General features: G+C 38.5%; 1 protein-coding gene across 2 annotated transcripts in view; it reads right to left on the bottom strand.

The window, feature by feature from the left end:
* MYBL1 (MYB proto-oncogene like 1) overlaps positions 1-2,656 on the bottom strand; it is a 32,643-nt gene extending 29,987 nt beyond the window's left edge. Inside the window, exon 1 of one of the 2 annotated variants that reach the window (XM_019726342.3) lies at positions 2,243-2,656. In XM_019726342.3, coding sequence (XP_019581901.2) covers positions 2,243-2,262 — 20 coding nt within the window. In that variant the 5' untranslated portion in view covers positions 2,263-2,656. The remainder of the gene's footprint in view (positions 1-2,242) is intronic. The other variant, XM_019726351.3, reaches the window with a different exon arrangement.
* Positions 2,657-14,164: the final 11,508 nt, after the last annotated feature.

Below are 14,164 nucleotides of genomic sequence, written 5' to 3'. Positions count from 1 at the left end.
GTATGAAGACCCTAAGAAATATACCATTCAAAGATGATAATTTCTCACCTCCTCTATCTCAATACTCCCATAGGGAGTGTAACTTCACTCCACTATGTTTAATGACTCCAGACTCTTTAAATCATTCTATGTGTTTCAATTAATTTATACAGAGAACAAGGAATGAAAGTCAACAGTACAGTTAATGTTTAGATCTCAAAGCTAATAGTATTGTCGATAAAAGGAAACTTATACAGGCAAATTAATCATTAAATCATTTCTTCTTTCTTATTCTATTATTATGAAACACATACAAATTATGAACCAAACAGAAAACCAACTGGAGAAAGCAGGGTTCTGCCATTCAAGCATCCATGCCTAACCACAACGAAATGCTGATGACAGCATTAGCTAAGAAACTATTTCAAATAAGATTAACATCAGTACTGCTAAGTAGATAATGCCACATGTTATAGGCACTTATCACCTTGCTTAATAAAGTTATTTCATGTTTAAAATTTTGTATATTCAAAAGAAAAGGCCTAAAGCTGTACCTCAGTAATGATAATTACAGGAGCTTTAAATATCTATCTTTTCTGAAGTTGAAGAGGTTAACTGATCCTTGACATTCTGGAGCAGTGATTCTCACCTGGGTGATTTTGCTCCCCACCCCCACCCTTGTCTCCCCAACACATATTTGGTAATGTCTGGAGACATTTTTGATTGTCACAACTAGGGGAAGGCGGGTGTTACTGGTATCTATTGTGTAGAGGCCAGGGATACTACTAAACATCCTGCAAAGCACAGGACAGCCCCCCAATACAAAGAATTATCTGATCCAAAATATCAATAGTGCCAAGGTTGAAACCCCTGTCCTCAAGATATGGTTTATATGTGTGTGCATGTCCATTTATTCCATTTCAAGAGTATGACCTATACTGTCGTTGCTACAAAATAACAAGCTAACAGGGACTTAATTACATTTTATGCATTCTGCAAAAACATCTTACATATAGCAGATGCTTGATAAATGAGCAAAGTGCATTTATTGCCAATTTTTGTGTATTATTGCCAATTTTTAACAGAAATCCTCAATTAATCAATCCTGATACTAAATTTCAACTTAAGAAATACAAAGTTAAGACTTTGAGTCTGTGGATCTGGAAATAAAACCATTTGGAAATTGCGCCAAACATCTTTTCAGGTTTATTAATAACACAATCAAAAGACACCCTAGTTTTTTGTCTTCTAAGTGATTACTACACACAATTTAGGAGTAGCTACTATAATGACATAGATAAAAATCAGATGCATAAATTCATCCTATTGTGTTTCCCCGAAAATAAGACCTAGCCGGACAATCTGCTCTAATGCATCTTTTGGAGCAAAAATTAATATAAGATCGGGTCTTATATTACGTTATATAAGACCCATCTTATATTATAGTAAAATAAGACCGGGTCTTATATTAATTTTTGCTCCAAAAGACACATTAGAGCTGATTGTATGGCTAGGTCTTATTTTCGGGGAAACACAGTAGCAAGTTTTCCAACAAAAAAATGTGCCCTACCTCTGTGCAACTTACTTAGCTACAGTCAAAGCCAAACGCCAACACTCCAAATATAAACACATTGTTTTATTTGAAAATCAAGCTACTGGTAGTAACAATGTGACATCTTTCCAATAGAAAATATTTAAAGTATATACATAAAGCTGAGAAAATGAGTATGGCGATTACAGAAAACATCGACAAGGTCCCCTCAGCTGTTTCTCAGCAGATTTTCCAATACCTTTCAGGCAGCAATAACGGCAGAGGGGTCTCTGCCCAGGTTTATCACCAAGTTCCTATTTTTACTGATACAGTAATTCATAAAAAGTGAGTCCCTCTGAACACCATTTTCAAGTCACCCAGGCAGAACATTCTCACTTTTCTCCGCGTAGCGTATTCCCAAAAGCGCACAGAGTCACCGGGCAAGAAACTCCCACCAAGAAGCGGCTGTGCGAGATTATGGGGAGAATCAACTCGAAGGAGCAACCTGGGCATCTGTTACTCACTTTCTGCGTCTTAAACACACTGGTCCCCAACTCTGCACACGTCACGGCCGCTCTCCGGCCAGCTGGGCCAAGGCGGCTGGAGAGCAGAGGGAAAGAAAAAAACCTCTGCCCCGGCCGGGGAAGGCCTGGTGGGGAAGCAGCAGGAACGGCAACGCGAATCTGAGCCGAGACTGTGCCGACAGGCCTGGGCGAAAGGGATGTCACCCACCTGCGCGACCTCTTCGCCATCCTTCAAGTACCGCATAGGCGCGGGCTGTGCGGGGACGCAGTTCAGCCTCCTGCAGCCTCAGACGAATGCTCCTTTTCCCCGACCCTCCCGCCGCTTTCCTCGCTCCCGCTCCGAGGAGACCGAGTGCGGAATACTAGTCCCCAGCAGGGGAGGACTGAAGGACAGAGGGGCGGACCGCGACCCGCCCCCGGACCGCAGCGCCGCTCCTAGCCCCGGCCGGGTCGGGTCCAGGATGCTCCCAACATGTCAGCAGGCGCGCTCCGGCCCTCTGCCGGCCCCTCCCGCCGCCTCTAAGCCTCGTAGCTGCGGGCGCCGACCCCCGCCCGCTCCCCGCTGCGAGCAGCTCTGCAGGGCTCGCAGACTGCTGCAGGGTTTTGTCCGCACCGCCGAATCTCGCGCCTAGCCTCACTCAAGAGCCGCCGTTTGAATCTGCGCACGCGGCCCCCAACCTCATTGGCTGTGGCAGCCGCACGCGGGGGACAAGGGCGGGGCCGGGAGAGCGCGCGCGACTGAGGGCGGGGCTGGGGAGCTGGAAGCCTGGACTGGAACTCGCGGGAGTCGGGGAAGGAGCCGGGAGGCAGGGGCTGGGCCCGCAGGTGGGGCTCGCGGGGCTCGCAGTGACAGGCCCCATCGCGCGCCGAGCGGCGCAGCGCGAGGGGGCAGGATGCCGAGGCCACGCGGGGTCTGCTGGGAAAACGAGTTCCAGCGCTCGCGGAGAGGCGGGTCCGGAAGCGGCGACCAGATCCCAAACTTCCCGGGCTGCGCGGGCCATGTCTCCGCGGCCCTGGAGGGGCTCGCCGGGGGAGCGGCCCTGCAACCTTTTCTGGGCCACAGCGCCTCGCTCCTCGGGTGTATCCCGCCACACTACGCAGTCTTCCGAGACAAATCCAACCATCAAATTTGGGCAGCCGTTATTGTTTAAGTAAAAATGTGAGCTCTTTTTGCCCAGACGTCATGACTACTGCAGTAGCGAAGACTGTGTGGCAGGAAACTGAGTATCAAGAATGAGCAGAAGTGTGACAGGTGAAAAAAAAAAAGTTTTTAGCTGGAGACGTGCTTAGAACGGATCAGGGAAATAATCCAGGTCTGCGGCTGGTCTTCAAATGCTTAAGCTCCCACCCCGCTCTGCGGGAAGTGACTGATGACATGTGCACCGGGAAGGAGCCCTGATGCAGGAAGACTGGAGCGGACTGGGAATTTAGTCTAGATAAACGAGAACGGTGCTCCACAGTGGAAGCTGACCTTTCTTCGCAGGAGAGGGCGAGGAGGGGGAGCCGCCCCGGAGGAGCTTTTTACTGCTCAATTCAAGTAGCATTAAAATAGATTTAACTGCAGTAACCATTTAGAAATGGTAAAGGACCCAGATTTGCAAGGTAACATGCTCTACTGCATAGAACAATAAACCGCACGTTAATATTGTAACAGACTTACATTTTGCTATTTTGAAATTTTACGCATCAATTTTTGCAAATCAGAGATGCAGGTGCAAATGTGAATTAAGAGCTTGCATGCACTATTTTCAAAATTTAAAACATCTGGCTTTTTATAGTTCCTTTTTCTCAAGGTAAGTCTTCTGGGAAGGTGGACAGCTTTTAATATCACTCCTTATTGTGTGGCTGGTTCACTTTTTTAAAAAAACTAATTTAGAAAGGAATGTCATTTGAAGACTCTTTTCTTCTGGGTCATACATTACTCTGTTTATTTAATATCCTAACAGGAAGCAGAGTTTCTGCTATATTTTAGGCTACATCAGTTTTATACAGAATATTTTTTTAGAGCTCGAAGGCAGGTATTTTAGATGTGACAGTAAACTGAATCCCCCTCAGTTTAGAGGTAGAGAAAAACATAATTCCTCAGAAAGATAACATGTAAGTTGCAAATTCATGTCAAACAGTTATAAAAAGATAAAGTGTGGAGTTAAGATGGTTCCCAGTCACTTGAATGACTCAAATATATCACATATACACAAATATAATGTGGGAGTTGGGATTTCTTTTAGCAAAACATTTAATAAAGAATTTTTATTCAGAGTATATATATGTATATATAAAGAACTCTCAAAACTCACTAATGAGAAGAAAAGCAATAAAGGGCAAAGGATCAGAATAGAGACTTCACACAAAAAAGATATACTGGCAAATAAGCCACATGAAAAGAGGCTCCACATCATTAGTCATTAGAGAAATGCAAATTAAAACCACAATGAGATACTACTACATAGCTCTTAGAATGAGAAAAAAGAAAAAAAAGACTGACTACACAAGTGTTGGTGAAGATGAAGATGCTCAGCAAATACAACTTTCATACACTGCTGGGGAATGCAAATGCTTATAGTGGCTTTATCTGTAATCACCCAAAACTGAAAATACTTAAAGGGACATTCTTACTCCTCAACCCCAGAGAGTTGTTTTGAATAATCTATTAATGCTTCTCAAGTTTTTCCACTGAAGTATAGGGTGCATGTATTCGTCTTAATATTCACAACTTCTATAACTGCAACCTCTGGACTGAAATCCAAGTGGTTCCAAGGTTCGTGCCTGAGAAGCCTCAAGCCCAAAGAACACACCAGGTAGCTGAGTGCAAGACAGAGGTCTATTAAGAATTACTGACCAGGGACTCCAGTGGCGGCCCGCCGAAGGGTAGTGATCCACACCCAGGCGGAGAAGAAGCAAGGTTATATAGGTACAGCAAAACAAAGAGCATCCCGTGGGAGAAATCTCCTGGCAGGCCCTGCAGGCGGGCTCTCATGCACGCAGCGTCCCAAGAGACCTTGACTGCTAGCCAGCATACAGAACTGGCTGTCTGATGTGCAGCGTTCCGATGGAGCCAGGAGACCTTGACTGCTTGCTAGCTTATCTGCCTGTGGGCCAGGTCCCTACACAACCCTATGAGGTAATTACTATTATTTTCGTCCACTTTATAAATGAGGAAAATTGGTACCAAAGGGTTAACGTATCCAAGGGCATACAGTGGCAGAACTAAGATTGCAATTAGACCCCAAGCTCCCAATCTGCCGCCTTAATATCTATAGGGATTCAACTATAAGTACCGTGTATAGTATAGAGATAGCATGATGTAGTGCAAAGAGCTAGTAGCAGGCCTGTGATTAGTATGATGTCATTTATAAAAACCCTGGGTGTTATTTGTATGGGGGTGTCTAACAGTCTAGGAAATGGCCTATGAAATACACACCAAACTGTTTAACAGTGTTTTGCTTTGGAAAAAGGAATGAGATGGAAGCAGGGCAGGCTTTAACTTTTTACCCTATGTATTTTTGTATTGGACTTTTTTAAAGCATAAAAGCGGTTTTTTTAAAGCATTTGTGTTTATTTTTTAACCTAAAAACATGAGTTGATGCTATACTCCAAAAATGGCTGAAAATCCTAGAAGGAAATAGCACAATATGGTATATAAAACTTGCCCTACATCAGTAATGCTAAATAAATATTCCTTTGACAGAAATGATGAACATATATTATGTATTCAATCTGAAAACAAAAATCAGGATTAGAATGTATCTTGGATATATAAAGGCCTGCTCTAACCTCTCTCCCCACTACCAATAATATCTTTTGCTAATCTCTAGTTTGCATTTAAAGGTGCTATTTTAATTTGATGAAAATTATAAATAGAAATCATACTAAGATAAGCAACTATGGTATAGAATTCTTGCTTTCTCTTCATAAAGTGATTTTTCAGTGTTGAAATTTTAGCCCTTTTTTACAGCAAATGAGGTAGTAACTGAGGGTTCAAAATGAAAGACAGGAACTCCAAATTAGGAGAGAGGATACTCAGGGCATTAAAGAAGAGAAATCGTTTGCCAGCATACCACAACATCCTTAAAGCAGGAGTACCATTCATCTGTGGGAAATGTGACATCCTCCAAGACAGGAATGTGTGTGTTTCTTTCAAATTCTAAGCTTTCTACCTCTCAATTTATCACCTTCCACTTTATCCAGGACAATAATCTATCTTGCCTTTTTTTCAGACTCCCCTTCTCTTCTGGCCTAGTTAGTATGTCCAGGCACTCACAAAGGGAACAGTGAATTGGGGAAATTTTAGGCGAATGTGTGGTTATTGAAGGTTGTGTACTGGCATTTAGTGTGCCGGTTCTAGGAACATGAGACTCTGGCAGTGTTTTAGTCCTGCACAAGGCAGACTTCTCCTGAGTTCTACTCAATGTCCACCCAGACAGTAAGGTAAGTGAAAAACCTGATCATCATTATTTAAGCCTAGAACCGATTCCTTTTTACATACAAACACAAGTGGCACAAGTGATGGGTTGTTGTTTTTTTCTTTGCCCTGTTTTAAAATACACTGAATATTTCCAAACATGCAACTACTCTGTATGTAGTTACTTGTCAGCTGCTTACTTGTACCTGAGAGTGATTTTAGTATAAATCTCGTTTCTCCTCCATAGTATAGGTAGAGCATTAAGTTGATTTTTTTTTAAAGAATTGTAAGTTATCTCTGAATTTCATTTTAGTAGGGTATAGGGAGTAGAATATATTGTTATAAAAAGGGGATAGTGGTTCTAGTAGGGTTGAAAATACTTATCTCAATATATCCATCCATCCATCCCTCCCTCTCCTAACACTGTACTTGCTATCTTCCCTTCTTCCCTTTCAGTCAAACTTCTTCAAAGGTATCTTGACTTCACTACCCAGCCTTCAATCCTCTCACAGCCTTTACTATCATCACCATGTCTGAAATTGTGGCTGCAAAAGTCACCAACCCTGTAAAATCCAATGGACACTTGAAGAGAGAAACCAATCTTCATTTTACATGAACTTTCTACAGCATTTGACTTCATTATTTCCTTTTATTTAAAACTTGCATCCTGTTTTCTGTGACATCACATCCAGATTTCCATCCCTCAGGCTCCTTTGCAAGCCTGCTCCTTCAGTGTTGCCAGTCCCCAATACTGCATTTTTAGCTCTCTTCTCACTCTACACACACTTTCTCATCCACTCCTACAATTTCAGTCATACCCTGTGATTCACAAATCTTGACTTCCAATCTCAAACACTCTCCTGAACTTCATTTCTCTCCATCTGGAAGCACTAAGTACCTAAACTTCAACATGACCCAAAATGAAACTCACTTCCTACCCACCAATCTGTAATTACTCCTGGGTCCTATTCCAAATGAGTAGCACCACCATCCAGCCTCTCAAGTGAGAATCTGAGAGTCTAGATTGACCTTTTTACTCTCTCCATCCCTATTGCCAGTGGGTCAGTTCAGGCTCTCATCTGTCACCCAGTTGTAACAAGTCTTCTCTCTCTCGTCCTCTCGTCTTGTCCAAGCCAATATGTCCACCTCTTGGCCACCTGAGGGATCCTCAAAACTTAACTCTGTTCAAATTATAATATCTGCCTTGGGAAAGCTCCAACTTCTAGTTGGTGTCTCAGAAAAAAAGCCCTTCTCATCTGACATTTAGGATCACCTCAGCTGTTTATCAGTTTAGTGAAACTACAGATTACTTTAAAAGCAATTACAGCTACAGAATATATTTTGAATACCATAAACCTTGATGATATAGAAGTAACAGCATAGCTTATAAAAGTTAGGAAATAGAATGGGAAGATAAAGGGTATTAGAAAATGTAGAAATGTTAATTTCCTCATTTTACATACTGGAGAGTTAAGAGATGTCTAAAATTGGTGGCTCAATAAACAGAGCCATATATATATAATATATATGTAATATATATATTACATATATATGTATTACATATATATTACATATATATGTAATATATATATATTACAGAGTTATAAAGATAACCTAAAAAGGGTAAGAGAACTCATATTTTGTAATGGAGAAATAAATACTGTCTAAAGTTGCTAAATCGAGAGATTAGATCTGTATGTATCATATTTAGGTTATGGAGGTAACCACCAAAAGAGAAATGATTGATTTGGCAATTGAGATGGGGGAGCTGGTTGTCTTTCTATAGCTGAATTTTTTTTTTTTTTTTAAGGAGGGCGCAGCTCACAGTGGCCCATGTGGGGATAGAACCAGCAACTTTGGTATTATCAGCACCACAGTCTAACCAACTAAGCTAACCGGTCACCCTGAATTTTTTTTTTTTTAACCATGTATATACATTGCTTTGGGAATAACTTTAAAATTAAAACAATTAAGGCCTATTTCAATGAAAACTTTTAGACTACTTCTTTTTCAGATATTGCTTTAATTTTTCTACTCACTTCACTATACCAAAAGTAGATTTAATAGCATTACAAAGTTTACTATACTAAAGAAAAAGACAAATCACTTGGCATAAGGTAACAAAATTATAAACTTGAAAAGCAATGTTGTAAGCACAACTTAAGTTATGTATCCATTGGTTACTAGCCACTTAGGCAGCACTACTGCTTAATGGAAACAGAGAAGATGACAGATACTGAGACAGAGCCATGAGAAGCTAGAAGAAATATAACTAATCTTTCTATAGTCCCAGTAATGTTGAAAGAAATCAAATAATTCAGGGGTTCTAGCTAATTTGATTCTTACTTCACTATTTTGCTTACATTTTTGTTATGTATCTACGCACCTAATTTACACTGGTCATATTCAGTAGCAGAGATACCTTTTAGTTTCAAAAGATAAGTTTATGTCTCTGAACTTGGGTTTTATACGGTGAGTTTAGAATTCATTCTGATACAGTTGACTTGTTTTTCCTTAGCAATCCTCTTTGTACAAGGCTTCTTAAACTTTTTCATCCTTACGCATTCAACTGGATCACCACCCTCTTACAGGAAGGATTTGGGGTCTACGGTGTGGCAGACATAAGCATCCCACTTAATTGTGCTTGATGGAGTGGCCTAGTAAATATTTTTGGAGGTGCTGCATCTTGCCAATTTAATTTTTAAACATCTTATTCTTTAGGTCTTAACAAAGTATCTGATAGATCACAACTCGATAGACTACCATGCACATGACAGATGTCATAGAACTAAGCTTTCTAGGTGATATGCACATAGCCCACAGACTGTGCTTTGAGAAACATCACATGTAAGGAACCTTTCCACCAAAGCAACAGACCCGCTTAGTAAATGACAATAATTATTCTAGGTTCTTGATATGAGGCAATTAGACTTTTATCTAACCAGTGATTCTCAAATTTACCCAGTTTATTCATCTAAGAAATTCTGAAATCCTTAAAGCACTTCCACATTTGGAGAAAGCAAGAAAACAAACCCAAGGAGGGAAGAACTTGGAGGACTGGGGTTCAAGAAGGGAACTTATAGGAAGTGAGATTAAAGGTAGGTACTAGGCATTGAGGTCAGTTCAAACCAGGTTGATACGCCTGAAAACAAGATAAACAATAGATGTTTGCAAAGACTTGTGTGATCACCGAATTTCACTCCTTTGCTAAATTACAAATGCAGCACTGAGGTTAAGAGCACAGGTCATAGAGTCATAAACTTCTTTAGGTTTAAATCCCAGCTCTGCCACCTATTAACTCCAGGACCTATGTAAACTAACCTGAGCCTATTTTCACCTGAAACGTGAAGATAATGACGGTACCCAACCACTGAAGTGTTTTGAGGGCTAAACTAATTATCGCATGTCATGTTTTGCCTATTGCCTAGATGTAGGGCAAGTGTCACTACATGAATTACTATGAATTTATTTATTGCTTGTCTCCATCATTGGGATATAAGCTCTATGAGCCATATGGAATTTGTCTCATTTAGAATTGCTTCCCCGGTTCCTAGAACAGAAGCTTGGCATCTGATTAGTGCTTAATAAACAGTTTTAAATGAATGAATAATGCAGTATGTTGATTCCATAAATCAAATATAAAAAGAAGTCATTCTTTTACAGGTAGACCTCATACATTTTTTTTTCTATACATAGAACTGACACACAGGAATAATCATCCTAGATTCTCACACAATTTATCTGTTTTTAGATAATTATGTGGTATGACAAATGATTAAAAATGACTATGCAGTTAGAGCTGCAGTTACTGGAGTCTGAAAAGGCACCAATAAAAATAAAATCCATACTGAACTATCATAAGTAGGATGTTTATGTTACTCACTGAAGAGTTTTTGAGAGCTCTTAATTATACAGTATGTACCCAGGGGCAGCATGTGGAAGACCTCAAGTCCAACTTTGGAACAAGTGTAGCCAAAGCGTAAAACAAAGGTACTTATGTTTAGCTTGGGGCTCACTCCCATGTCACTTGTCCCGTCAGCACTATGCTGTCAGCAGGTGAGACCATGATGACATGATCAAACAGAACAAGAGGGTAACAACTGTAGAACCACAAGGTTTTAGTAGAAATGGAGGCCATGAAAGGCTCCATGACTTGCCTTAGGTCACAGAACAAGTCAGTTGCAGAGCACAGACTGTCAGTTCTCCAGATTTTCAGTGTTGCCTGTGGTCACAAAGCTCCCGTGTAAATATCTGAACATACAACCATTCAGTTTTCAGTTCATTAACCACAAATAAAGCAAGTTTTAACTTAATGAAACAATTTAAATGTGTGCCCTATATGTGAGGATGTATCGCACATAAATTGTAACTAAATTCTACTGAATTGTTTTTATACGTAGTATCAACAGTATCAAACATTTGAATGTTTACTATGTTAGGCACTGTTCTAATCATGTCAGGCATTAATTCATTTACTCCTCACAATAACCCCAGATGTCATGGTCGTCCTCTCAGAGAAGAAAGTGAAGTAGAGAGAGGTCAGGCAGTAAGCGGTGTGCCAGGACTCAGCTCTAGTAAGTCTGGTGTCTAGACTGACAGTAGTTAGAGGCTGTGCTCTAACTACGAAGTTAAACAGTCTAACACCATGAATACTAAGCATATATATTCAAGCTTAAAAGGAAACATGTCATGTTGATTGCTAAACTACACAAATGTAATTTAGTACTATTTTCTGTATTTCCCTTCATTTCTGCATTCTCTCTAACCAGTATTTTTTAAGAACCAGCACAAAACCAAATTATCGTTATCAGACACCTTTGTTCTTTAAATCTTCAGGAAGCATTACATGACTCAACTATGTAATATGTTTAAAGAAATTTTGCTTACTCTTTTTCTAATTGGATCCATTTCATTTGCATTGAAATCTGCATTAAGGGAAGAAATTACTGTCCCTATATGATGTCTCACTTAAGGAAGTTTAAAAAAAACACTTTATTATACCAAGAATTCCTTTATAAAACTGAATTATATTTTCATGCATTATAACATGAAGGTGTTTAATTCCAGGAAACTAAATAAAAAATTACTTTAAAAAGCTAATGTGGAGAAGTTGAGGGGAAAATCAGTATGTATTTTTATTTTATTATTGATATAAAAGAAAATTTCGAATACTGTACAGTGAGGTGTGCTGGAGAACACTATAGTTATAATACACTATTACCAATTATTACTCTAATATATACAGCAATCACAAAACCAGAAAATAATGGGTAACAGCCAGTGCCTTAGGGATAATGTAACATCTATACTATTTTATTGAGCAGTTAAAGCACTTGCTATTTTTCCCAAATATTTACACTATTACCACTTAGTTTTACATATTCTAAATACATTTCCCTCCAAAAAGTAGACTCTTCAGCTCTTGGCACTAATTCTTAAAGTCAAATAAACCTAAAAATATTGAAAACCTTTTAATTCTTTTATTGCTCTACCACAGGCATCAAGGCTCAAGAAGGGACTTGTGCATTCTGAAGAAAAGTATGCAATACCTTGAAATTTTAAATATTGATACTCACAAGCAAATAACATCTACTAAAGCTTTTTTTAGTTTTCCTTTCTTTTACAAGAGAATAATCATTGTATTAGTATTATACTACAAAAGCATGTAACTCCATAATTTAAAAAATTAAATGTCAAATATACAAGTAATAGCATTTTCTCCAATAATTCACAATTTTTACAGTTTCTGCTATTTGGAACAAACATTAAAATTCCCACGATTTAAGTATTATTAAATATGAATTGAAACAGCATCTCAGAGAATTCTATTAGGAATGGCAGAACTTACAGTGAACTATAAATCTTACATGGGTGATATAGCTTCCCTTTGTTATTCAAGTAAACATTCTACTATGGTATGTTTTCAAGTGAATAGTTCTGGTTTGAAAAATTCTTTTTTTAATTGTGAAGAGCCTTGAGGTTGTACAATTTTGTTAAATTATATGGTAACCTTGAAATGCAGGATATGTCTACCCACCTTAGAGCATGTATCTCACTACTACTATTAAAAAGTTCATTTTAAATTCATATTAAGATGAGTGAAGTTTAATCTGATTTTGCAAAGGCTTTTATGAAAATCTTAATATGGAAACCTTGTTTGGAAAACTCATGAAACTCTCAAAATCTGCTTTGCAATATTTTAAGTGTGGGCCAGTTAAAATTCCTGTTGAAAATGAAGACAAAACTGTACTGATATTCTGAAATAAACATTTTGATATTGTTATTATATTGACCAAAGCATAATGACAGAACATATGTTTATTTCATATCTAAAGGTATTAATGAGGTCTACATTTTTGGAGAAACGTTCACTAGCAGGGAGTATTACCAGGTAACTATTTAAAATACTTTTTATAAACTTTGCAGTTAGTAGTAACATGTGATGTCAGTTCAATTGTCAAAAACCTGTCATTAGTGGTATGTGAGCTGCTAGCAAGTGATCTTCCTTGAGGTAAGGACCATATGCAAATGATGCTCATTTCCAATGAAGTTACTCAAAAACAATGGCAATAAGGACCTGTGGCTGGGAATCACAGATGCATTTCCGATTGATATCTTAATTGCAAGCAGCAGGTGTGACTGTAAAACCAAACTAAAAATCATCAGAAGATATAAAGCAAATTTCAGTCAATAGCATTGGCTAAATTTCTCAGGTCATTATCCTAACATTTTCCAATAAAATATCTGAAACATAGTGAAAGGGGGGAATGGGCCTTAGGCTTCTCTTTAACTAGTTCCTGAGTAACCATATCCTTGGAGTTCATTATATTCCAGCTCATATTTGGCACTTGTCTTGTTTTTCTTCAGTTTCAACCAGATTCTCATTACCAGTATTCTAGTCATACACCATCTTCAATTCTACTGGGACTTAGGGTCATCAATGCAAACTTGGTATGATTAATTATAAAATGGATTACTGAAGAATTTACAATTTATTTAATTATAGGATTGAATTATAGTTATAATGTTACATCTAGGGTTAAAAAATATTTTGATTTATGATCTCTAGCGTGGACTCAAAAGTGAGCAGTACTAAAAAATAATTTTTTAGTCCTGCATTTGATTATGATAACCATATGGAAGAACGATATTTAAGAATTTAAATTGTGTTCTAACACTTCTTCGTAAAGATGGTACCTGGCCCACCTCTCAAAAACCATTAATTACCCCAGCCAAATTTCAGCAGCTTTAAAATAATTTCAAGAAATCTAATCATTCTCAGAATCAAGCCTGTTTTCTTTATTAAGGGAGAACCCAAACTATAATAAATATTCATACGTTACTGGCTCCTAAATAGCATTGCTGTGGCGAGAAATTAATAGTGTTGTCAGAGTTAACCAGCCCTTCTTCTAAATGTTCCCAGGTACATTCTAATTTGACTAAATGAAAGTATTTAATATAGGGAGATTGAATTTGTTTCTGATGTTTTTTACTTTATGCTATGAGAGTATATTTGTCAGTTATTTACTAAACATACCAAGCCACAGGTGAAGAAAATATTTGTTAAAGGTGATTATGTCATTTACCTAGAAGCAGTGCATTTGCTTGTTAAAGTTTTCTTGTATTTAAACTAAAAAAGAGGGGGGCATTTTTCAGTGGCTGAAAAAGCCAAAAATAATTATAGTGGTTAGTGATATTTGTAATTTTTAGTTTAAGACACACAGGAGT

This window comes from Rhinolophus sinicus, chromosome 7, assembly GCF_057876585.1.
Source record: "Rhinolophus sinicus isolate RSI-liver-muscle chromosome 7, RSI-T2T, whole genome shotgun sequence".
Taxonomy (NCBI): domain Eukaryota; kingdom Metazoa; phylum Chordata; class Mammalia; order Chiroptera; family Rhinolophidae; genus Rhinolophus; species Rhinolophus sinicus.
The sequence above is the reverse complement of the archived record's forward strand: the minus strand, read 5'-3'. Positions and strand labels throughout refer to the sequence as shown.